At 44.5% G+C, this 23,474-nt stretch overlaps 1 protein-coding gene across 1 annotated transcript in view; it reads right to left on the reverse strand.

Moving 5' to 3' along the window:
• The window catches only part of ABCC8 (ATP binding cassette subfamily C member 8), an 803,652-nt gene that overhangs the window by 576,234 nt on the left and 203,944 nt on the right, over positions 1 to 23,474 (reverse strand). The window contains 1 exon segment of the mRNA XM_030201075.1: positions 2,635 to 2,799. Within this exon segment, the coding sequence (XP_030056935.1) occupies positions 2,635 to 2,799 (165 nt within the window).

Raw genomic sequence — 23,474 nt, forward strand, 5'->3', positions numbered from 1 at the left:
AGGGAAGAGTGAGGAAGGAGATGAGGTGAGGGAAAAGGAAGAGAGGAGATAAAGTGCACATGGATATAGAAAATAGGCAGAAGCTGGATCCACTGGACAGTCAAGTCTGCGGAGGACCCAGCTTTTACTTACGGATGTAGGGCAAGAAATGAAGAAGAAAGGCGGAAAGTAAAGAAATAAATGGAAAGGAAGCCCTGGAAACGGAGTTAAGAGGACAGATAGCAGCACAATCGGATACTGAGCCAGCATGATCAGAAAAACAAAGTCACCAGACAACAAAGGTAGAAAAAACTATTTTATTCAGGATTTATTAATTGGAATATGTTAGTTTTTGGAAATGTGCATCTGTGATATTTTTCATGTAAGTTTTAATTTTTGTAGTATTGCTACATGCTGAGTCTGACTTCTTGAGGTAACTTTCCAGTTCACTATTTTGCATTCATGTGTTTTTCAGGTGTGATCAAGGAAGGTGCAGTATTCTGCTAGCGTATAGTTTGCAGCCCTTTTTGTTTGTTTTTTTTCACTAGGTTGTGCACTGGTGTTTTAGAGCCCGGTGTAATTACAGTTGCCTTTCCACACCACGCATAAGGTTGTAGCTCGTCCTGTCCTTGGAATTAGTGCTGTTTATGGTTTGTTAAGGTTATGAGTGTGTGTTTGCACACGTTTGTGTATAGTGTTTTGCAGTGGAGAGATTGTGTGTTGGCCTTACTAAGGTGGCACCAAACATCGGAAAGGGTGTAGAGCCTAAATCATGACACACTATCTCTAAAAGGGTGTTTTGTGGCTCTACATGAGAATTGTGGTATTATGATCCCTTGCTAGCTTCATATTGTTGATAATCTGCATTTTCCGTATGGCTGGTATATTGGTGTATAAGGTATTAATTGTGACTTTTTTTTTTTACTTATTTTTTTTCTGTGTGTTGTCAGACAATTATGGATGACAGAGTCGGAGTCTTCTTGAGTCAGAGAGTTGTGGTATATATTTTAAAACAATTTTAATACCTTGGTGGTCTATATGTTTTTATATTGTACATTATATTTTACATATCACTTAATTTTATTGTATATCTTTTCATTTCATTTTTATTTTATTGCATATATGGGTTACAGAGTAATAGGGGAATTTGAAAGTACTGAATCTTTTCTTAATATTTTTCCTTTATTCTCCTTTGTTATGAGAATTGGAACTACTAATTGTAGTGGACTTGAACTGAATAATTTCTGGGGAGGGGAGGTTTCATGATAGCATTGTGCTTATTATTTCAATCAGTTTTTTGTACAAGTTTAGCTTCATTTGTCTTTATCTGAAATTTCATAAATAAAAAAATGTTCTAAAAATGGAATAATCTCATGGGGTGGAGCTAGGGTGGGGGCGGGGCTATGGTGGGGGTGGGGCTAGGATGGGGCCCCACCAAATTGGTCTGCATAGGGCCCCACACTTGCTAAGACCGGCCCTGCATATGATGTTTTGTTTTGTGCAATAATGATATTTTTCAGCACTTACTGAGTCTTAGGGCCCTGTTTACTAAGATGCATTAGCAAAAATTAGCACATGCTAACTGTGTAGGTGCCCATAGGAATATTATGGGCATCTATATGGTTAGCGTACACTAAGGCTTAGCATGTGTTAAAAACGGTAGTGTGCCTCTAGCATGGCTTAGTAAACAGGGCCCTTAATGTCTTTTTAGTTAAGCAATGGAAGGGCCGAAGGGCACCATTGTTGGGTTGTGTTTAGGGCATCAGTTAGACTTAATCTGGCCCTGGATAGAAACTAAACAGAGTGATCAATTAAGATCTGTTGCATTTAGATTTCAGGTGGAATAAATTCTGTAAAATCTTAAAATAAAGTTCTGCGAACTGGTGTGGGGAGGGGGAATGGGGACAGAGGAATCAACCAAAACAAAAATCCTTAAGTACTATGAATACCATTATACAATGTACAATTGTGTCTGCATTGAATTTCATCTCTCTGCTATGTATTATTTATACTATCATATCCAGGTTGGATAAGTTGCTTTTTATATAACGTGTTACTAACAAGTTATGAATGGGTATGTGGAAAAAGCACTATGTGATATTATCTCACATTGGAAATGTATAATATTTATTTATTATGTGAAGTGTCATTTACAGTATTAATGTATAATACATGACAGAAAGGTGAAAAAGTCAAGAAAATAACAATAATGGATACTCAAAATCCAACAGAAATATCTAACATCTTTTCTAGTCTTAGAAATGTATAAAGAAAAATGGGAGGAGAAACCCATTTCAAAAGAAAAAGGAAAACATCCTGAAACAAAATTTCAGTAGGAAAACAAGATAAGAACAGAAAACTGTCTTATCATTTCTACACCCTACTTACACAATATCTGACCAAGTGCATTTTTAGATAACATATTTCCTCTGTTGTCTATATAGATGTTATAACTTTACAGCTTCTTGAGCCAATATCAGCTTTTCTTATTGTAATGGATCTAGAATTGTATACTCCTTCACACACAGAAAATGAAAAATATATTTTGCTTCTTAAAAAAAAACTTTTAAAAGCTACATAGCACAGTCCAATGACCTTCATAGTCAATCAGGGCATTACATATAAACATCATGTTATAACCCACTTTATTAGTACCTGCATTGCTCCTCGTAAATTAATTCCAGTTTCAATGGCAACATAATATGATGCTTGAAGAAATGTTCTTTGCAGCAAGAGGGCAAAAAATAAAAGCACAGCCAGGACATAGGCATTGGCCAGGAACTCTTGAGATGAAATGAAGTAAACCCCAAGAAATTTTGCCTGCAAAATATCAATGCCAGACAGTAAAAATCCACTTAGAAGTATATTTTTTCAAGTAATACATGTACCACTTTTCTAAATTAAGGAGATTACTAGGACATTTTAGAATAAGAAAAAAAAATTGCTTTGCTCTGTTTCTATAAAGGGATGTTATGGTACGTGGTCACTCATTGTTAAAATCAGAAGCATGGTGCTTAGAGGCTGCAAACAAGTGATTTTCTTTGGAACTATGTTATGCAAATTAATATGTTTCTCAACCCAACTGCATGCAGATGCGTCTGATGAATATTCACAATAGCTATCCCTAAAGCCAGTCTTTGTTGTGCCCTCAAGGAGCAAAAATATGACTTTTCCTCCACTGCTAACTCCAGACTCCGTTCTTTTTATCTTGTTGCACCATGGGGCAGATGATCAAAAGCAAACGCCGGTGCTAGTGGCTGTTAGCGCCATACTAGCACCGGCGTTTGCTACCGCCCCATGATCAGAGCCCTCAAGCGCGTGAAACAACGCGCTCAAGGGTTCTTTGCATAAATAGCATGCAAATGCATGCTAAACAGGGCTTAGTGTATTCATCGCCAATGATCAGCGGTCAGTGCGCCAAAATTTGGGTCACTGGCTGCGGCAAACCCTACGCCAGATCCGAGCTGGCATTAGGGTTTGCAGATCATTGGGGAGGAATGGTGAGCCCTGTTCAGCATGCAGTTGCATGCTGGCAGGCCCGTGTTCCCATCCAAAGCAAACCTACCAACAGGGGGCTGGAGGTCTGGCGGACCTCCGGTCCCCCCCCCCCCCCCGACGACCCCCCCCCAGGTTCATGGAGGGCTGGAGATCCGGTGGGTCTCCAGCCCCCCCAAACCCCCAGAAAATGGTCCCTGGTGGTCCAGTGGCCGCTAGCCAAACCTCCCCCTCCCAGCGAGTGACGGGGGGGGGGGGGCTGGAGGTCCGGCGGACTTCTCCCCCCCCCAGCATTGTCTGCCAAATCCCTGGTGGTCCAGCGTGAAAAAGAACCCCCTCATGGCCCTCCCTCCTCTTCCTTGGGTTGATGACGCTGCAAAATGGCGGTGCCCAGCCCCTCCCAGTGTGCTGGGCTCCCTTATATGATCTGTAGCCCCGCCCAGCGCATCCCAGGATGCACTGGGCATGGCTGGGTGCCACCATTTTGAGGCGGCGTCAACCCAAGGAAGAGGAAGGAGGCAGGCTACCTTCCTCCTCTAACTAAGGTAGGGGGGCCATGAGGGGGTTCTTTTTCACGCTGGACCACCAGGGATTCGGCAGACAACGCTGGTGGGGGGGATTTGGGGTGGGCTGGAGGTCTGCCGGACCTCCAGCCCCCCCCCCCCCCGTCGCTCGCTGGGAGAGGGGGGTTGGCCGGTGGCCACTGGACCACCAGGGACCATTTTCTGGGTGTTTGTGGGGGACTGGAGACTCACCGGATCTCCAGCCCTCCCTGAACCTGGGGGGGGGGATCGTCGGGGGGACCGGAAGTCTGCTGGACCTCCAGCCCCTGTTGCTCAAGGCAGGGGTAGTCAGGGCCTGGTGGTCCCATGGACCTCCAGCCCCTGTGTTTGACAGGTTTGGGCTTTTGACAGCCCAGACCTGTCAAACAAGTGCGGGAGGATTGTGCTGAGCGCATGCTCAGGTACAATTTGCCTGCACTTCTACCCCATGATCAGAGATATTTGCGCTGCTTAAATTTGCATGCATTATCTCTGATCATAGGTCTAATAGTGCCCCGTGCTGTTCCAACGCTATTTTAGAGCGCTGTTTGGAACAGCGCGGGGCTTTTGATCATCTGCCTGCATATGCATGGAATAGACTTCCTGAGCCGGTACATCAAGCTCCATATCTGGCCGTCTTCAAATCTAGGCTAAAAGCTCACCTTTTTAATGCTGCTTTTAACTCTTAACCCTTACTCACTTGTTCAGTACCCATGCTTTATCATTCCCACCTTAGTAATTCCCTTATTTGTCCTGTTTGTCCTAATTAGATTGTAAGCTCTCTTAAGCATGGACTGTCTCTTCGTGTTCAGTGTACAGAGCTGCATACATTTAGTAGCGCTATAGAAATGATAAGTAGTAGTAGTAGTACTTCTTTAGATTCCATTTCAGAGTAGAGTGGCATTGCAACTTTCATCACCTACTAACTACTTACTGCATAAGGGGTTGGAGACTGGTTCAGGATTACTATAAACAGTTTTAGAGCTTCCCTCATGCAGTTTAGCAAACATGCATGTACCCTTATGTTATGGCTTGACAAAAATCCAAGTGTGACAATCACTTAAATAACATAAACACTTCTATAATATGTCTCTTATAATCTAGGTCAATGGTTCTTGGCCTGGTATTTTAGAGAAGACTATTTTTCAGGATATTTATAATTAACTAGTAAAAAAGGCCCGTTTCCGAAACCAATGAAATGGGCGCTAGCATGTGGTTTTTTTTTGTGTGTGTATGTGTCACAGAGTTATTTTGTGTGTGTGTGTGTGAGTGTGTGAGGGTGCGGTGTGTGTGCAGGTTGTTGATGATGGAGATGGTGCGTCGGTGTGCGCTTGTTTCGTTAGTTTGGCAGCCAGTCTCCAGCGATTCCTATGCAGGGAAGGAGTACTCCTCCCCCTTCCTTGGTCGCTGTTTGCTGCTGGCTGGGTCACGGGTAATCCTTCCAACTGGGCTGCCTCTTGTCCTGTTCGCCCACGTCCCAGATGGTGACGGGCACGTTGTTTTCCGGCTACTCTGACTCCATGTCAAGTGATCCCAAATATAGTCTGTGCTATAGGCCCTCTGGCACTCTTCAGTACTGGCATTGGGCATTTAAAAATTTCTCCCCCCCCTCCCCCGGTCTATTTTTGCACATACCCACAGCAGGAATATTCTTTTCTCGTTCCAGCGGTGGTTCTGTGCTCTCCGTGCTGCACAGATAATGAGCCATTCTGCTGGGGAATGCTCCTCCCTTATTGTCACGTAGTTTCCTCTGATTGGTCCGTCTTACGTTGCCTAGTGTTGCCTGGGAACGGTGTTGTGATGGTCCTTTGTGTTTCAGAATGTTGAGGGTGTTTTTTCTGATTGGTCCGTCATGCAAGGGCGGGGCAGAGAGACATGGTCAGTGTTGTGGCTTCACCACCATGAATCCATGAACCCTTCAGTGAGTGACTGAGTGACTTCAGAACGTTGTCTTCAGAACGTTGAGGGTGAGTTTTATTATAGTAGATATGCATGAGACATTTGCATGCACTGCCTCTGCTCTAAGCAAATACATAATCATTTTGAGTAAAGTGATGTGGTAGCCGTGTTAGTCCACTTTTTTTTTTAAATTATTTTATTTATCACATTTTACAGTTTAATTCAAGTACAATTCTTGAAATCAGCAAAGATGACTATTAGTCATTTATAATATAAAGGAAATACTTAGAACAATCTAGATTAAGCAAAATCATGATCTATTTCTCATCTTTCTATTTCTCTATTTCTCATCTTTAGTCCACAATATGGAGGCAATACTAAACTATACATCAGGAAAATTATATTAATACCAACTAAGGAAAAGGTGGCTAAGCAGAAGGTCCGAGTGTTAAACTTTACGGCGTAGAAGTTATTACAGGTCCTGGTAGCGAGACGGGTGTGCCAGCTAACTTGGATTCCAAAAAAGAGTTCAATTGTTTAGAATCATAAAATATATATTTAACAGAGTTTAACTTTATAATACATTTGCATGGAAAGTTTAACCAAAACAACACTCCCAATTGCAATGCTTTTGGGCGAAAATTAAGAAATTCCTGTCTTTTCTTCTGCGTTACCTTTGAGACATCTGGATACATTCTTATATTATAACCTAGGAAATTCTGTTCTCTATGCAGAAAATATTGCTTTAGTATCCAGTCTCTATCAGGTTGTAGAATAAATGTAACTTTGAGTGTTGCTGCCGTAAGACCCACCATATCATCTTCTATCATTTGTGTCAGGTTTATATCCCCAGTTTCTGCTGGGGGTATTACTCTCTCTACTTGCTCGGAATCTCTCTTCAAAAAAGGTGTTACATAAAATATCTTTGAGATAGGAGGATATGACTGTTCTGGTACTTTCAATACTTCTGTAAGATATTTTTTAAAGGTAATAAGAGGTGATATTGACAGCTGCTTTGGAAAATTTAGCAGTTTAAGAGTGTTTGAACGTTGATAGTTTTCAAGCATTTCAACCTTATTTTGTAAATACAAATTTTCCCTAATCAGGTTAACTTGCAGCTGTTGGCAGCTTTGTATAGCTTTAGAATTATTTTCATTGTCTTTGCTCAGAGTTTCCATCTTTTGATCCAAAGAAAGCAGTTTTCCAGACAAGGATTCAATCTGTTGATTACCAAATGTGAGTTTCAAGCCAAAAGAAGCTTCTAGGCAAACTAGAGCTTCCCAAATTGATTCTAAGGTTATCTCCTTTGGTTTTTGGGGTAATAAGGACTTACTTGGTAAGCCTGAAACAGTTGGATTCTTCAGTAGCTGGCTCCCTCCTGTCGCCAGATTTTCTCCAGAGACACTCTCCCCTTGTTCACCCGCTAATACAATTGCGGGGTCCATCGGCGTCTGTGATCCCGTAGCAGCGCCCGTGCCAGGAGACCCCGTCGACATCCGAGCATCCTGAGTCTCCTGAGTTGCTTCCGGAGTTTCCGCCAGCATCGGGGGAGGATTACGCTCTTCGGGGCTCCATGATGTTTCAGCTTCAAGCCGCGAAGATGGGAGACCTCTCTCCATGTTCGTCGGCAGCGAAGGCAACTCTCCCAAAATCACACTCGGCACCATGAAGCAGTCCAAAGTTCCAAGAGGGGGCATAGATTGCACCGCCGGGCAGGTGCGTTGTCTGCCTCTTCTTTTGGGCATCAGGAAATCAAAATTCAAGGTAAATCGAAATATAAGACAGGAGCTGCTTCACTTGCGACTTACTCAGCCGCTATCTTGCCTCCTGTTAGTCCATTTTTAAAGGTAATAAATAGAAATAAAACATAGAAAAGAACATAAGATGATGACTTTTTTATTGGACTAAATACATTTTTTTGATTAGCTTTCGAAGGTAACCCTTCTTCGTCAGATCAGTAATTTCTGACCTGGTTTCTTGTAGGTAGTGTTAATATAGTAGGTTTGAACAGCATAGGTGTGGTTAAACCTCCTGTAATAAGGAAGTTAAGGGCCAGCACATGGTCTGTGGATTTCTGCCTTTGTGGTGAAACCTCACAGAGATAAAACATTTTTTGGCATTCTCTCTCCTCATATCTGGCTAATCTTTATCTTTGAAGTGTGTTTTTAGTTGTTTCTTTTCTTTAATTTTTGTCTACCCCTCAGCCCAAACAGCTGTGTAGTTAAGTGGTTTAATACAGCTTTGGAGATAGGTTTCACAGCAAACACATTCTACAGATATTTGGTTGTGTAGGCCCTCCCACCCAACCCCTCACTCCCAGAGGCGTAGCCAGGTTTTCATCGCAGGGGGAGCAGACTTTTATAAAATAGGCACCAGTTGGTGTTAGCTAGACAGTAGTGCCTGTGTTGTTGCTCAGGGGCTGTAGCAGGCACTGATTAATACAGGCTGTCTCTGTTGCGTCCTGCCTACAAGGAAACAGTAAGTTACATCAGTAGGCAGGACTAGAGAGTTGCACGGGGACAGAAATCCAACCCGTCCCCACCCGTCCCCACTGGAATCCAACCCGTCCCTACCGTCCCCATAGGAAATCTAACCCATCCCCGCCCATCCCCGTGGGGAATCTAACCCGTCCCCACCCGTCCCCACAGGGAATCATACCCATTCCCGCAATAATTTAACCTGTCCTCACCCACAAGAATTTGATGGTACATTAAAAAAAATTCCTGTCAGCTCTCTCAGTCTGTGGGTTTGAGCCGCAGCACTGCAGGCAAGGAAGGAACGGAAGCTGGAACACTCTGGTGCGCACATATAAGACTTCTCTGATTCACTGGCACTGTGTGCTAAGAAATCACCACATGCACATGCCAGTAGGTCAGGTGACATCTGATGCTCATGCTTATGTCAGAGCTGATGTCTGCGCATCAGCCTGGAAGCAGAGAGGATTAATAGTAATAGTAAATGACAGCAGATAAAAACCGGATCGGTCCATCCAGTCTGCCCAATAGTCACAATCATTATCAATTCATGATTAAATCAACAATGAATGTGATATTATATACTTGATTACGGTCTTTCTGTGGTGTTTCTGGGACATAGACCATAGAAGTCCGCCTGGCCCTATCTTTATGTTCCAACTGCTGGAGTTGCCATCAAAGCCCACTCCAGCCTATTCATCTTCTCATTTGCGGGACACAGACCGTACAAGTCTGTCCAGAACTGTCCTCATGTTCCAGCCACTAAAGTTGCTGTCTAAACCCTTGCCAGCCCATCCAAAACCAGATTGTCATTTATGAGACACAGACCTTACAGGTCTCCCAGTATCAGCCCTAGTTCATCACAGCCAGAGTCACCATGTAAGTGTTATGCAACACATCCACACACATGCAGCCATTTAAGTTTAGGGTTTTTTATAACTTCCATTTTCTAAATAGAGATCCTCTGTGTTCATTCCATGCCTTTTTAAATTTCGCCACCATTTGTATCTCTACCACCTCCTTAATGGAGGCTTTCCCAGTGGCGTACCAAGGGGGGGCGGTGGGGGCGGTCCGCCCCGGGTGTCAGTGGGTGGGGGTGCTCCGTCGGCACTGCAGGCAGCCCGCATCTCCTGCCTCCATCCTGCTGTGCCTTAAAAAAAAATCTGAAAAGCAGCATGGCAGGCATGCTTCGTGTCTGCCCTGCCTGCTTGTAAAAGAAAGCGCCGGCAAACCTCCTCGTCGACATCACGACATCGCGTTGGGTTTTCCCTCACTGGGTCCCGCCCTCGCGGAGGCGGGACCCAGTGAGGGAAAACCCGACGCAATGTCGCGACGTCGACGAGGAGATTTGCCGCTTTCTTTACAAGCAGGCAGGGCAGACACGAAGCATGCCTGCCATGCTGCTTTTCAGATTTTTCTTTAAGGCACAGCAGGATGGAGGCAGGAGACGAGGGCTGACGTCTCTCCACGAAGGTGGCAGGTGGGTCGAGTTGGGGGGGCTTAGATGGGAGAGGAGGACTGGGGAGGGGGTTTTCAAATGGGAGAAGGGAACTGGGGAGGGAGTTTTCAAATGGGAGAAGGGGACTTAGGAGGGGGGCCTCAGATTGGAGAAGGGGACTGGGGTGGGGTGGGGAGGGGGGTCTCAGATGGGAGAAGAGGGGAGAAGGGGACTGGGGTGGGGAAGGGGATCTCAGATGGGAAAAGGGGGATGGGGGGTCTCAGATGGGAGAAGAGGGGAGAAGGGGGTGGGGGGTCTCAGATGGGAGAAGGGGACTGGGGTGAGGAGGGGGGGGGTCTCAGATGGGAGAAGAGGGGAGAAGGGGACTGGGGTGTGGAGGGGGATCTCAGATGGGAGAAGTGGAGAGAAGGGGACGGGTGGGGAGAAGAGGGGTGGGGACGGGGCCATGCGAGAAAATGGGAGCCATGCCTGGGGCTGGTGGGAAAATGGGTCTGGGGCTGAAAAGGAGGGTAGGTGGGATAAGGGGGCTAGTACTGGAACTGGGGGCTGAAAGGGGGCAGGGGCAGAAACTGGGGGGACTGGGGACTGAAACGGGGACAGGGAGAAGTGGCTGGGGCTGAAGCTCAGGACTGGTGAGAGAAAAGGGCTGGGGCTGAAACTGCGGTGGGATAGTGGGACTGAAAAGGGGGGGCAAGTGGGAGATGTGGGCTGGGGCTAGAACTAGAGGCAGGTGGGATAAGAGGGCTGGAACTGGTGGCTGAAAAAAGGGGCAGAGAGAGAGAGAGGGGACAGACGATGGATGGATGGATGGATGGATGGATGGGGGGGGAGAGGGAGGGCAGACCCTGGATGGATGGGGGGAGAGGGGAGGACAGACCCTGGATGGATGGAAGGGGGTGAGGGAGGGCAGACCCTGGATGGATGGGGAGGGGAGAGGGAGGGCAGACAGTGCATGGAAGGGGGAGAGAGAGAGGGCAGTCAGTGAATGGAAAGGGCAGGGAGAGAGGGCAGACATTGGATGGCGGGGACAGCAGAGAGGGCAGACACTGGATGGCAGAGAAAGAACGAAGACGGATGCTGGATGGAAGGAAGACAGTGAAAAGAAGATGAGGAAAGCAGAAACCAGAGACAACAAACTGTAAATAAAATATATATTTTTATATTTTTTTTGCTTTAGGATAAAGTAGTATTGTAGCTGTGTTAATAAATGTTTATAATAGAACATGTAAATAAGGTAATCTTTTTATTGGACTAATTTTAATAAATTTTGACTAACTTTCGGAGAACAAAACCCCCTTCCTCAGGTCAGGTTAGGACACTGTAACACACTATACTGTATTGACCTGAGGAAGAAGGTTTTGGCCTCTGACAGCTAAATGTATTAGTCCAATAAAATGGTATTTTCTATATTTGTTTTATTTCTATTTGTTAATTTGTAAAGTGGTGATTGGTATTTGTTAGTTTTTTTTCAAATTTACATCTGCTATCTTTTTTATTTTGCACAGTACTAGGGGACATTTTCTGTTTCTGTGGCATTGCATTGTATGCAGAGTCTGGCATCTTGGTGGTTCAGTTTAATTTTTGTCTAAATGGAAAGTTTATGATTACTTATTCTATAGTGGATTAGGGTGTATCTGTGTTTGTGAAAAAGACATGGCTTTCAGTTGGCATTGACTGTGCAGGATCGACGATCTGTACTATTCTGTCTGGTTTCGTTTTACAATAGGTGAATTTATGTTCTAGTGCTCACTGTAGTGTTTAAGATGCTTTCCTTTTCCTTGTTTGACTCGTAGAAATGACTGCTTATGGTATGGTAGAATTGCTCTATAGGTCCTGAGTGTTTTATATTCTTGGTATGCCTAGTACTGGATTTTGGAGGGGGGTGTTAAAAAATGACCGGCCCCGGGTGTCAACTACCCTAGGTACGCCACTGGGCTTTCCACATCTGTGCTGTTAAAGCAAGGAGGAGACAGCACTCAAAGAACTTGGTACTCGGTAGGTGAGAGGCTGGCGCAAGTGCAGCATATACTTCCACGGGAACCCCACAGGAACTGCTTCCATCCCCACGGGATCCCCGCAGAACTGCTTCTGTCCCCGCGGGAATCCAGCGGGTTCCGCGGGATTTCCGCAAACCCCGTTCCCGTGCAACTCTCTACTATGGACTTTTCCTCCAGGAATTTGTCCAAACCTTTTTTAAACCCAGATACACTAACCGCTGTTATCACATCCTCTGGAAAAGAGTTCCAGAGCTTAACTATTCGTTCAGTGAAAAAATATTTCCTCCTATTAGTTTTAAAAGTACTTCCATGAAACTTCCTCGAGTGTCCCCTAGTCTTTGTACTTTTGGAAAGAGTAAAAATTGATTTACTTCTACTCGTTCTACACCACTCAGGAATTTGTAGACCTCAATCTATCGCTTTTCCAAGCTAAAGAGCCCTAACCTCTAGCCTTTCCTCATATGAAAGGAGTTCCATCCTCTTTATCATTTTGATTGCTACTACTACTACTACTACTACTTAGCATTTCTATAGCGCTACTAGGGTTACGCAGCGCTGTACAAGTTAAAACATGGGGAAGGACAGTCCCTGGTCAAGAGAGCTTACAATCTAAAGGTAACAAACTATGTAGTCAGTGTAGTCAGTGTATCATGAATGGGGAAGTTGATTAGGCGCCAAAAGCAAGGGAGAAGAGATGGGTTTTGAGTAAGGACTTAAAGATGGGCTGAGAGGGCGCATGGCATATGGGCTCGGGGAGTCTGTTCCAGGCATAAGGTGATGCGAGGCAGAAGGGACGGAGTCTGGAGTTAGCGGTGGTGGAGAAGGGTACAGATAGGAGTGATTTGTCCTGAGAGCGGAGGTTACGGGTGGGGACATAGGGGGAGAGGAGGGTAGAGAGGTAATGGGGGGCTGCAGATTGAGTGCATTTGAAGGTCATTAGGAGAAGCTTGAACTGAATACGGTAGTGAATCGGGAGCCAGTGAAGCGACTTGAGGAGAGGGGTGATATGAGAGTATCGGTTCACGTGGTAGATAAGACGTGCAGCGGAATTTTGGACAGATTGAAGGGGGGATAGGTGGCTAAGCGGGAGACCAGCAAGGAGAAGGTTGCAATAGTCAAGACAAGAGGTAACGAGTGAGTGGACGAGGGTTCGGGTGGTCTGTTCAGAGAGGAATGGGCGGATTTTGCTAATATTATAGAGGAAGAAGCGACAGGTTTTAGCTGTCTGCTGGATATGGGCAGAGAAGGAGAGGGAGGAGTTGAAAATGACTCCGAGATTGCGGGCTGACGAGACGGGGAGGATGAGGGCGTTGTCAACAGAGACAGAGAGTGGGGGAAGAGGAGAGGAGGGTTTGGGTGGGAAGACAAGGAGCTCAGTCTTTGCCATGTTCAGTTTCAGGTGACGGTTGGACATCCAGGCGGCGATATCTGAGAGGCAGGCCGAGACTTTGGCCTGGGTTTCAACTGTGATGTTGGGAGTGGAGAGGTAGAGCTGAGTGTCATCGGCATAGAGATGGTACTGGAAACCATGTGATGAGATCAGTGAGCCCAGGGAAGAGGTGTATATTGAGAAAAGAAGCGGTCCAAAGACAGATCCTTGGGGAACTCCAACAGAGAGCGGGACGGGGGTGGAAGAAGAGCCATTAGAAGATACTCTGAAGGTGCGTTGGGAGAGATACGAGGAGAACCAGGAGAGGACTGGGCCCTGGAATCCAAATGAGGACAGTGTGTCAAGAAGTAGATTATGATTGACGGTGTCGAAGGCGGCAGATAAGTCGAGGAGGATAAGGATGGAGTAGTGACCTTTGGATTTGGCAAGGAATAGGTCATTGCAGACTTTGGAGAGAGCTGTTTCTGTTGAGTGTAGTGGGCGAAAGCCGGATTGAAGCGGATCAAGGATGGCCTGAGAGGAGAGGAAATCAAGGCAGCGGCTGTGGACAGCTCGTTCAAGTAATTTGGAGCGGAAGGGTAGAAGGGAGATGGGGCGGTAATTGGAGGGACAGGTGGGGTCAAGTGATGGTTTTTTAAGAAGTGGAGTGACTACAGCGTGCTTGAAGGTGTCAGGGACAGTAGCAGTGCAGAGAGAGAGGTTGAGGATGTGACAGATTGAGGGGTTAACTGTAGGAGAGATGTTGGTAAGCAGATTGGTGGGAATGGGGTCAGAGGAACAGGTGGTGCATTTAGAGGAAGAAAGAAGGCGAGCAGTTTCCTCTTCGGTGATCTCAGGGAAGGAGGAGAAGGAGGACAGGTTAGGTTGATTGAGGGAGTGGGTTAAGAAGTCACAGGGAGGAGAAGGCTTGGAGGTGAATTCAAGCCTTGTTCTTCTTCGAACCTTTTCTAATTCTGCTATGTCTTTTTGAGATAAGGCGACCAGAACTGAACTGAATGCAATACTCAAGGTGCAGACGCACCATGGAACGATACAGAGGCATTATAGTATTTTCAGTCTTATTCACCATCCGTTTCCTAATAATTCCTAGCATCCTGTTTGCTTTTTTGGCCACTGCCACACACTGAGCAGAAGATTTCAGCATATTATTTAAAATGACACTCAGATCTTTTTCTTGAGTGCTGACCCCCAAAGTGGACCCTAGCATCAGGTAACTATGATTTGGATTATTCTTATCAATGTGGATCACCTTGCATTTGTCCACATTAAATTTCATCTGCCATTTGGATGCCCAGTCTTCCAATTTCCTAGGGTCTACCTGCAATATTTCGCAGTAGCACATGTTTTAACAACCTTGAATAGTTTTGTATCATCTGCAAATTTGATCACCTCACTTGTCATTCCAATTTCCATATCATTTATAAATACATTAAATAGCACCGGTCTCAGTACAGATCCCTGTGGCACTCCATTGTTCACCTTCCTCGATTGAGAGAAATTTATTTATTTATTTATTTCATTTGTACCCCACATTTTCCCACCTATTTGCAAGCTCAATGTGGCTTACAAAGACCTGTTGTGGCATCGCCATAACAGGATGATGTATACATTTGGTGTTACAAAGAAGTCAAGGAAGACAAGAGGATTTGATCAAGCAGTTGTAGAGAGATACATTCTGACTAAATTTGGAAAGGTGTTCTGTTATAGTTAGCTATGGGTTCTCGTGGTAGGCTTTGTCAAACAGGTAAGTCTTCAGAAATTTGCGGAATTTGTTAATTCATTGATCGTTCTCAGGTGAGTTGGAAGTGCATTTCATAGCTGTGTGCCCATATAAGAAAAGCTGGTCGCATGCGTTAATTTGTATTTTAATCCTTTACAGCTGGGGAAATGTAGATTGAGAAAGGTGCGGGAAGATTTTTTAGCGTTTCTGGGTGGTAGGTCCACTAGGTCTAGCATGTAGGTCGGGGCATCTCCATAAATGATTTTATGAATCATGCAGATCTTGAACGCGGTACGTTCTTTAAGTGGGAGCCAGTGTAGTTTCTTTCTCAGGGTTTTGCACTTTCATATTTGTTTTCTCAAATATGAGTCTAGCTGCTGTATTCTGGGCTGTTTGAAATTGTTTGATGGTCTGTTCTTTACAGCCAACATAGGAGTGCATTGCAATAATCCAGGTGACTGTACCAGGTTCCAAAAAATGGCCCTTGAATAGTTTTGTATCATCTGCAAATTTGATCACCTCACTTGTCATTCCGATTTCCATATCATTTATAAATACATTAATTTTTTTTTGTTACATTTGTACCCCGCGCTTTCCCACTCATTGCAGGCTCAATGCAGCTTACATATTGTATACAGGTACTTATTTGTACCTGGGGCAATGGAGGGTTAAGTGACTTGCCCAGAGTCACAAGGAGCTGCCTGTGCCTGAAGTGGGAATTAAACTCAGTTCCCCAGGACCAAAGTCCACCACCCTAACCACTAGGCCACTCAGCACAGGTCTCAGTACAGATCCCTGTGGCACTCCATTATTCACCTTCCTCCAATGAGAGAAATGACCATTTAACTCTTCCCTCTGTTTTCTGTCCAATGACCAGCTCCTAATTCACACCAGAACCTTGCCTCCTATCCCATGACTCTAATTTTCTCAGGAGTCTCTCATGAGAAACTTTATCAAAAGCTTTCTGAAATTCTAGGTACACTACATCAACTGGCTCACCTTTATCCGCATGTTTATTCACGCTTTCAAAGAAATGAAGCAATTTGGTGAGGCAATACTTCCTTTGGCAGATGGTCCATCCAGTCTGCCCATCCTCAGTCACCACTAACTCCTCCTTTTCCTAAGGGGTCCCACGTGCATGTCCCACGCTTTCTTAAATTCCGACACAGTCCTCGTCTCCACGACCTCCACCGGGAGGCCATTCTATGCATCCACCACTCTTTCCGTTAAAGAGTATTTCCTAGATTCTTCCTAAGTCTATTTCCTCTTAATTTCATCCTATGCCCTCTCATTCAGAGTTTTCTTTCATTTGAAAAAGGCTCACCTCCTTTACATTAATGCCACTGAGGTATTTAAACATCTCTATCATATGCCCTCCCTCCTGCCTCTCTTTCAGTGTATATATGTTGAGGCTCATAAGACTATCCCTATATGTTTTATGACAGAGACTGCTGATCAATTTTGTAGCCGCTCTCTGGAACGACTCCATCCTGTTTATATCTTTCTGTAGGTGTGGTCTCTAGAATTGCACACAGTACTCTAAATGGGGCCTCACTGGAGGCTTATACACGGGCACTATCACCTCCTTTTTCCTGCTGGTCATCCCTCTCCCTATGCACCTGAGCATCCTTCTGGCTTTGACTGTCGCCTTTTCTACTTGTTTGGCCACCTTAAGATCAGACACAATCACCTCCAAGTCCCGCTCTTCTTTCATACACAGAAGCACTTCACCCCCTATATTGTACCGTTCCCTTGGATTTTTGTAAACCAAGTGCATGCCCTTGCATTTCTTAGCATTAAATCTTAATTGTGAATTACTAAACCATTCTTCAAACTTCGCTAGTAGTATAAATCTTGCTACTATTTGGGATTCTGCCAGGTACTTGTGACCTGGATTGGCCACTGTTGGAAGCAGGACATTTGGCTAGGTGAACCATTGGTCTGACCCAGTATAGCTATTCTTATGATAAGCCAGAGTAATATTGCCTTGGTAAATTATAATTGGTGAACATTGTCAGCAAGCACCTCTCCGTGCTGTCTGCTCTCGACCCGCACCTCTCTGTGCTGTCTGTCTTCACCCACACAATTGGGACTAATCCACCTCCTAAGAGGAACTGCTTCTGCTCACTTGCAAAAAGTAATTATTCACAGTACCAAATTTATCCTGCAGAGTACTTTATTCCACCGCGGTACCAGTGGGCTTTCTGTTGGGTGTTAAAATATTCAATCATTCTGACTTCAAAGGTCTTACGTTCTTGTATGGTTTTAAAGTTACCTTTCAGGATTCTCACTGTGAAGTCACTGGTACAGTGTCCTGGTCCTGTAAAATGTTGACCAACAGGTGTGGGAACCCTACTGGCACCAGTATTGTTCATGTGATGTCTATGTAAATTGAATCTTGTCTTAAGCATCTGGCCTGTTTCTCCAATATAGCATCCTTCGTTACATTTTTTACACTGAATGATATATACCACATTGGAAGATGAGCAAGTGAAAGATCCCTTATGTTGAATATCTTTCCTTTGTGGATGACTTTGGGGTCCTGTGAAATATTTTGGCATAGTTTGCAACTGATAAATTACAGGGAAGTGTGCCATCTGTTCCTTTTCAGTCTGTGATGGAAGTTTACTTCTGATTAGCTTGTGTTTTAAGTGGGTGGCTGTCGGAAGGCCAGTACTGGTGGGGATGGGAATATCTCTTTCAGTAATTCATCCTCCTGGAGTATAGGTTGTAGATCTCTTATGATTTTCCTCAGTTTTTCCAGCTCTGGATTGTATGTCACTACAAGGGGGATTCTGTCTGTGGATTTTTTCTCCTTGTACTGTAGCAGATTCTCCCTGGGTGTTTTGAGGGAGGAGGCAATATCTTGAAGATTATTTTGGGGTTGTAGCCTTTCTGTTTGAAGGATGCAGTCAGGCTTTTAAGGTGTCTGTCTCTGTCCCCTGGGTCAGAGCAGATACGGTGGTATCTTCTGGCTTGGCTGTAAATGATGGATCTTTTTGTATGTGAAGGATGGAAGCTGGAGTTGTGGAGGTAGCTGCATCTGTCTGTGGGTTTCTTGTATATAGATGTTTGTATACAGCCATCACTGATTGAGACCGTGGTGTCCAAAAAATTGACTTTTCTGGGGAGTAGTCAATTTTGAATCTGATTGTAGGATGGTATGTATTGAGGCAGAATAAAATTGTTTCAGAGTTTCTTCACCCTCCGTCCAAATCATAAAAATGTCATCAATGTACCGGTAGTATTTTAGAGGTTTGGTCTGTTGTGTATTCAGAAATGTCTCTTCCAGCTCAGCCATAAAAAGGTTGACATATTGGGGTGCTGTCCTGGTGCCCATCGCAGTGCCCATTATTTGCAGATAGATATCATTGTTAAAGTGGAAGTAGTTGTGAGTTAAAATGAATTTGATTAATTTTGTAATAGTTTCTGGTGAGTATTGATGGTCCAGTGTGGATTATTTAGGAGTCTTCCACATGCAGCTATGCCATCCGCATGTGGAATGTTGCTGTATAGTGATTCTACATCCATCGTGACCAGAAGGGTGTTAGGTGGTAGTTGCTTGATATTTTTCAATTATTCAGAAAGTCTGTGGTGTCTTGTATGAAGCTGTTAGTTTTGTGTACGAGAGGTTTCAGAATTCCCTCTATGAATCCAGATATTTCTTCATGAGTGTGCCAATACCTGATATGATTGGTCTGCCAGGGTTTCCCGGTTTGTGGATCTTGGGTAGCATGTAGAATGTGCCCACAGAAGGCTGGTTTGGTATGAGTTTCTTCAGGTGAGGTTGCGCTTGTGTAGGAAATGTTTTGATAAGGTCTTTCAGCTGTTTGTGTAATCCTGTGTGGGGTCCTCAGTTAGTTTCCTGTAGTATTTATTGTCTGAGAGCTGTCTGTGTCCCTCTTCAATGTATTTTGTATGTCCATAATTACCACTGCGCCTCCTTTGTCTGCAGGTTTGATGATAATGCGTTCGATAGTTTGTAGGGTTCTTATGGCCGCTCTTTCTGGTGGGGTAAGATTGTACAGGATTCTTTTTGTTTGTTGGAAAGTTGGGATTTCACCCTATGTCTGAAACTTTCTATGTAATTATCCAGCTTGTAGTTTCGTCCCTCCTGTGGGCTGAAATAAGTGTTCTTTTGTTTAAGACTGTATTCCGGTGTTTGGTGTCCCTTTATTATAGAAATGTTTTAAGGCGCATTTTTCTAAAGAATTCTTCTAGGTCTGAATATAGTTGCATTTCATCTAGTTTACTGGATGGGCAGATTGAGAGCCCTTTGGAGAGCACAGAGACCTCATGCTGTGATAATTGATGGTTCGAGAGGTTTATTATCCCCATTGGTTTGCATCTGTAAAGGTGTGATCAGTATTCCCTGGTTTGTTTGGGCTCTGATTTTCACATGCCTCAGATGTATCCAGTGTCCAAGGTGTCTGGGGATGTTGGTTCTGCAGAGCTGTAGCTATTCAAGAATAAGCAGTTTCTCTCTCTTTGATTTTGAAGAAGGACAGCACCCCAATATGCCAACCTTTTTATGGCTGAGCTGGAAGAGACATTTCTGAATACACACCAGACCAAACCTCTAAAATACTACCGGTACATTGATGACATTTTTATGATTTGGACGGAGGGTGAAGAAACTCTGAAACAATTTTATTCTGCCTTCAATACATACCATCCTACAATCAGATTCAAAATTGACTACTCCCCAGAAAAAGTCAATTTTTTGGACACCACGGTCTCAATCAGTGATGGCGGTATACAAACATCTATATACAAGAAACCCACAGACAGATGCAGCTACCTCCAGAACTCCAGCTTCCATCCTTCACATACAAAAAGATCCATCATTTACAGCCAAGCCACAAGATACCACCGTATCTGCTCTGACCCAGGGGACAGAGACAGACACCTTAAAAGCCTAAGTGCATCCTTCAAACAGAAAGGCTACAACCCCAAAATAATCTCCAAGAATATTGCCTCCTCCCTCAAAACACCCAGGGAGAATCTGCTACAGTACAAGGAGAAAAAAATCCACAGACAGAATCCCCCTTGTAGTGACATACAATCCAGAGCTGGAAAAACTGAGGAAAATCATAAGAGATCTACAACCTATACTCCAGGAGGATGAATTACTAAAATAGATATTCCCATCCCCACCAGTACTGGCCTTCCGACAGCCACCCAACTTAAAACACTAGCTAATCAGAAGTAAACTTCCATCACAGACTGAAAAGGAACAGATGGGCACACTTCCCTGTAATTTATCCAGTTGCAAACTATGCCAAAATATTTCACAGGACCCCAAAGTCATCCACAAAGGAAAGATATTCAACATAAAGGGATCTTTCACTTGCTCATCTTCCAATGTGGTATATATCATTCAGTGCAAAAAAATGTAACGAAGGATGCTATATTGGAGAAACAGGCCAGATGCTTAAGACAAGATTCAATTTACATAGACATCACATGAACAATACTGGTGCCAGTAGGGTTCCCACCTGTTGGTCAACATTTTACAGGACCAGGACACTGTACCAGTGACTTCACAGTGAGAATCCTGAAAGGTAACTTTAAAACCATACAAGAACGTAAGACCTTTGAAGTCAGAATGATTGAATATTTTAACACCCAACAGAAAGGACTTAACAAGGATCTGGGGTTCCTAGTCCATTATAAACCATAAAGCTGTATGTCTCTGTTGATCACCCCACCCCTCACCTATCCACACCATTCTGTTAGAATATCAATGATATGCTTTGATGTCCCCATGCATATCTCCTACCCACCCCATCCTCCCACCCTGTCAGACTGTCATAGTAATGCTTGAATGTTTTCACTTATATACACTGTCAGCTAGCACATTTGCTTATTTCCGATCTGACGAAGAAGGGCAACCTTCGAAAGCTAATCAAGAAATGTATTATGTCCAATGCAGTTTAAGAATTAGGACTTTTACCTTTATTCTGTTACTATTTTTATTGCCTTTTAAATATAATGTTTTCTTAAAGTAAGGCCTCAGAAAACTATCAAACCAAGAGAAGTAATTTTGGTGGCAATTTTGTAAAGTGGTGCCCTAATGTCAAGCATACAAGGGAACATACTTAAGACCGGATTCAGTAAATGACACTCAAAATTCTGCACCCAAAACATCAGCACTAAGAGCCTCTTTTATCAAGCAGCACTAGTGGTTTCACACAGCAATGCTGACTAAGCCCATTCAAAATGAATGGGCTTTGTCGGCATTGCCACACCAGAGACCACTAGCTCTGTTTGATAAAAGAAGCCCTAAGAGTGATTCTGGGGGGCAACATGGCAGATGGCGAGGAAGTGTAGAGCTGAGCTCTGACTGATTCTCCATATTACTTCTTTTTGTTGGTTCTTGCTTACTTTAGCAATGCCAAAACGGAAAGGGAAGCCCCAAGCTCCCCCCAACTCAGTTGGCTCCCTTCAACAGATGGAGATAGCTTGCTTTACTCGTCAGAGCATTCCTTCGGGCATTTCTATTGCGCAGGGCAAGAGGAAGAGCCCTGCACTAGAGAGCAACGCATTGTTCAGCCTGGCTAGGGTTACCATTTTTTGTCCTTAAAAAAAAGAGGACACTTGCCCCGCCCATGCCCCGCCCCATTCCACGCACTCACCCCGCCCCTTTCACACCCTCTCCCCACCCCTTGTCGCGCCTCACCCCGCCCCTTGTCGCACCTTGCCCCACCCCCCTGTCGCACTTTCCCCTCCTCCTGGTCACCCCTGACCTCCCCTCCCCCTGGCCCCGTCACCACCTCTTCTTACTCACTATCTTCCCTGTATCTGCCTGTGACGGTCTCGGCGAGATTCAAAATGGCCGCCGAGAATTGAAGCAGCCTCGCAAGACTTCAATTCTCGGCAGCCATTTTGAATCTCGCCAAGACCGTCACAGGCAGCATACAGGATGCAGAGCAGCACGCCGGGCAGGAAAGAGGGGGCTCTTTCCTGCCCCGAAGTCACTAGACCGCCAGGGAAGATCGTAAGGGGAGGGGAGGTCCGCCCGCATGCAAGTCAGTGTCAGCCCGCCCATTTGTCCAGAAATCCAGACAAATGGGCAGGCTGGCCAAAACCCGTCCGGACGCCTGGACATGTCCTCAAAAGAGGACATGTCTGGGTAAATCCGGACGTATGGTAACCCTAAGCATAGCTGGCCCAGCGGTCCCTCCAGCACCCCGGAGATAATGATGCCTGTGATGCTTCCAGCAGCAGGAACTCCACTGCTGCTATTGGCTTCTATTAGAGGGCAGGATTCATTGTATTTCTCTGATATAGTACCATCATTTGGGCGTACCTAGGTAGTTGACACCTGCGGCTTGTCATTTTTTAACACCCCCCTCCAAAATCCTGTACTAGGCATACCGAAAATACAAAACACTCAGGACCTATAGAGCAATTCTACCATACCATAAGCAGTCATTTCTACGAGTCATACAAGGAAAAGGAAAGCATCTTAAACACTGCAGTGAGCACTAGAACATCAATTCACCTATTGTAAAATAAAACCAGACAGAATAATACAGATCGTCGATCCTGCACAGTCAATGCCAACTGAAAGCCATGTCTTTTTCACAAACACAGATACACCCTAATCCACTATAGAAAAAGTAATCATAAACTTTCTATTTAGACAAAAATTAAACTGAACCCCAAAGATGCCAGACTCTGCATACAATGCAACACCACAGAAACAGAAAATGTCCCCTAGTACTGTGCAAAATTTAAAGACAGCAGATGTAAATTTGAAAACACTAACAAATACCAGTCACCACTTTACAAATTATTATTATTATTAGCATTTGTATAGCGCTACCAGACACACGCAGCGCTGAACACCTGATACAAAGAGACAGTCCCTGCTCAAAAGAGCTTACAATCTAAGTAATACAGACAAACAAGACAAATAAATCATTTATTGGACTAATACATTTAGCTTTCAGAGGCCAAAACCTCCTTCCTCAGGTCAATACAGTATAGTGCTGTTACAGTATCCTATCCCTCAGGTCAGGATAGGGTACTGTAACAGCACTGACCTGAGGAAGAGGGTTTTGTTCTCCGAACGTTAGTCAAAATTTATTAAAATTAGTCCAATAAAAAGATTACCTTATTTACATATTCTATTATAAACATTTATTAACACAGCTACAATACTACTTTATCCTAAAGCAAAAAAAATAAAAATATATATTTTATTTACAGTTTGTCTCTGGTTTCTGCTTTCCTCATCTTCTTTTCACTGTCTTCCTTCCATCCAGCATCTGTCTTTGTTCTTTCTCTGCCATCCAGTGTCTGCCCTCTCTGCTGTCCCCTCTATCCAATGTCTGCCCTCTCTCCCTGTCCCTTCCATGCACATCTGCCCTCTATCTCTGCCCCTTCCATCCACCATCTGCCCCTGTCTGCCCTCTCCCTACCCCTTCCATTCACTCTGCCCTTTCTATCCCTTCCATCCACTGTCTGCCCTTTCTGCCCCTTCAATCCACCATTTGCCCTCCCTCTCCCAT

This window comes from Microcaecilia unicolor, chromosome 4 (assembly GCF_901765095.1).
Source record: "Microcaecilia unicolor chromosome 4, aMicUni1.1, whole genome shotgun sequence".
NCBI lineage: Eukaryota > Metazoa > Chordata > Amphibia > Gymnophiona > Siphonopidae > Microcaecilia > Microcaecilia unicolor.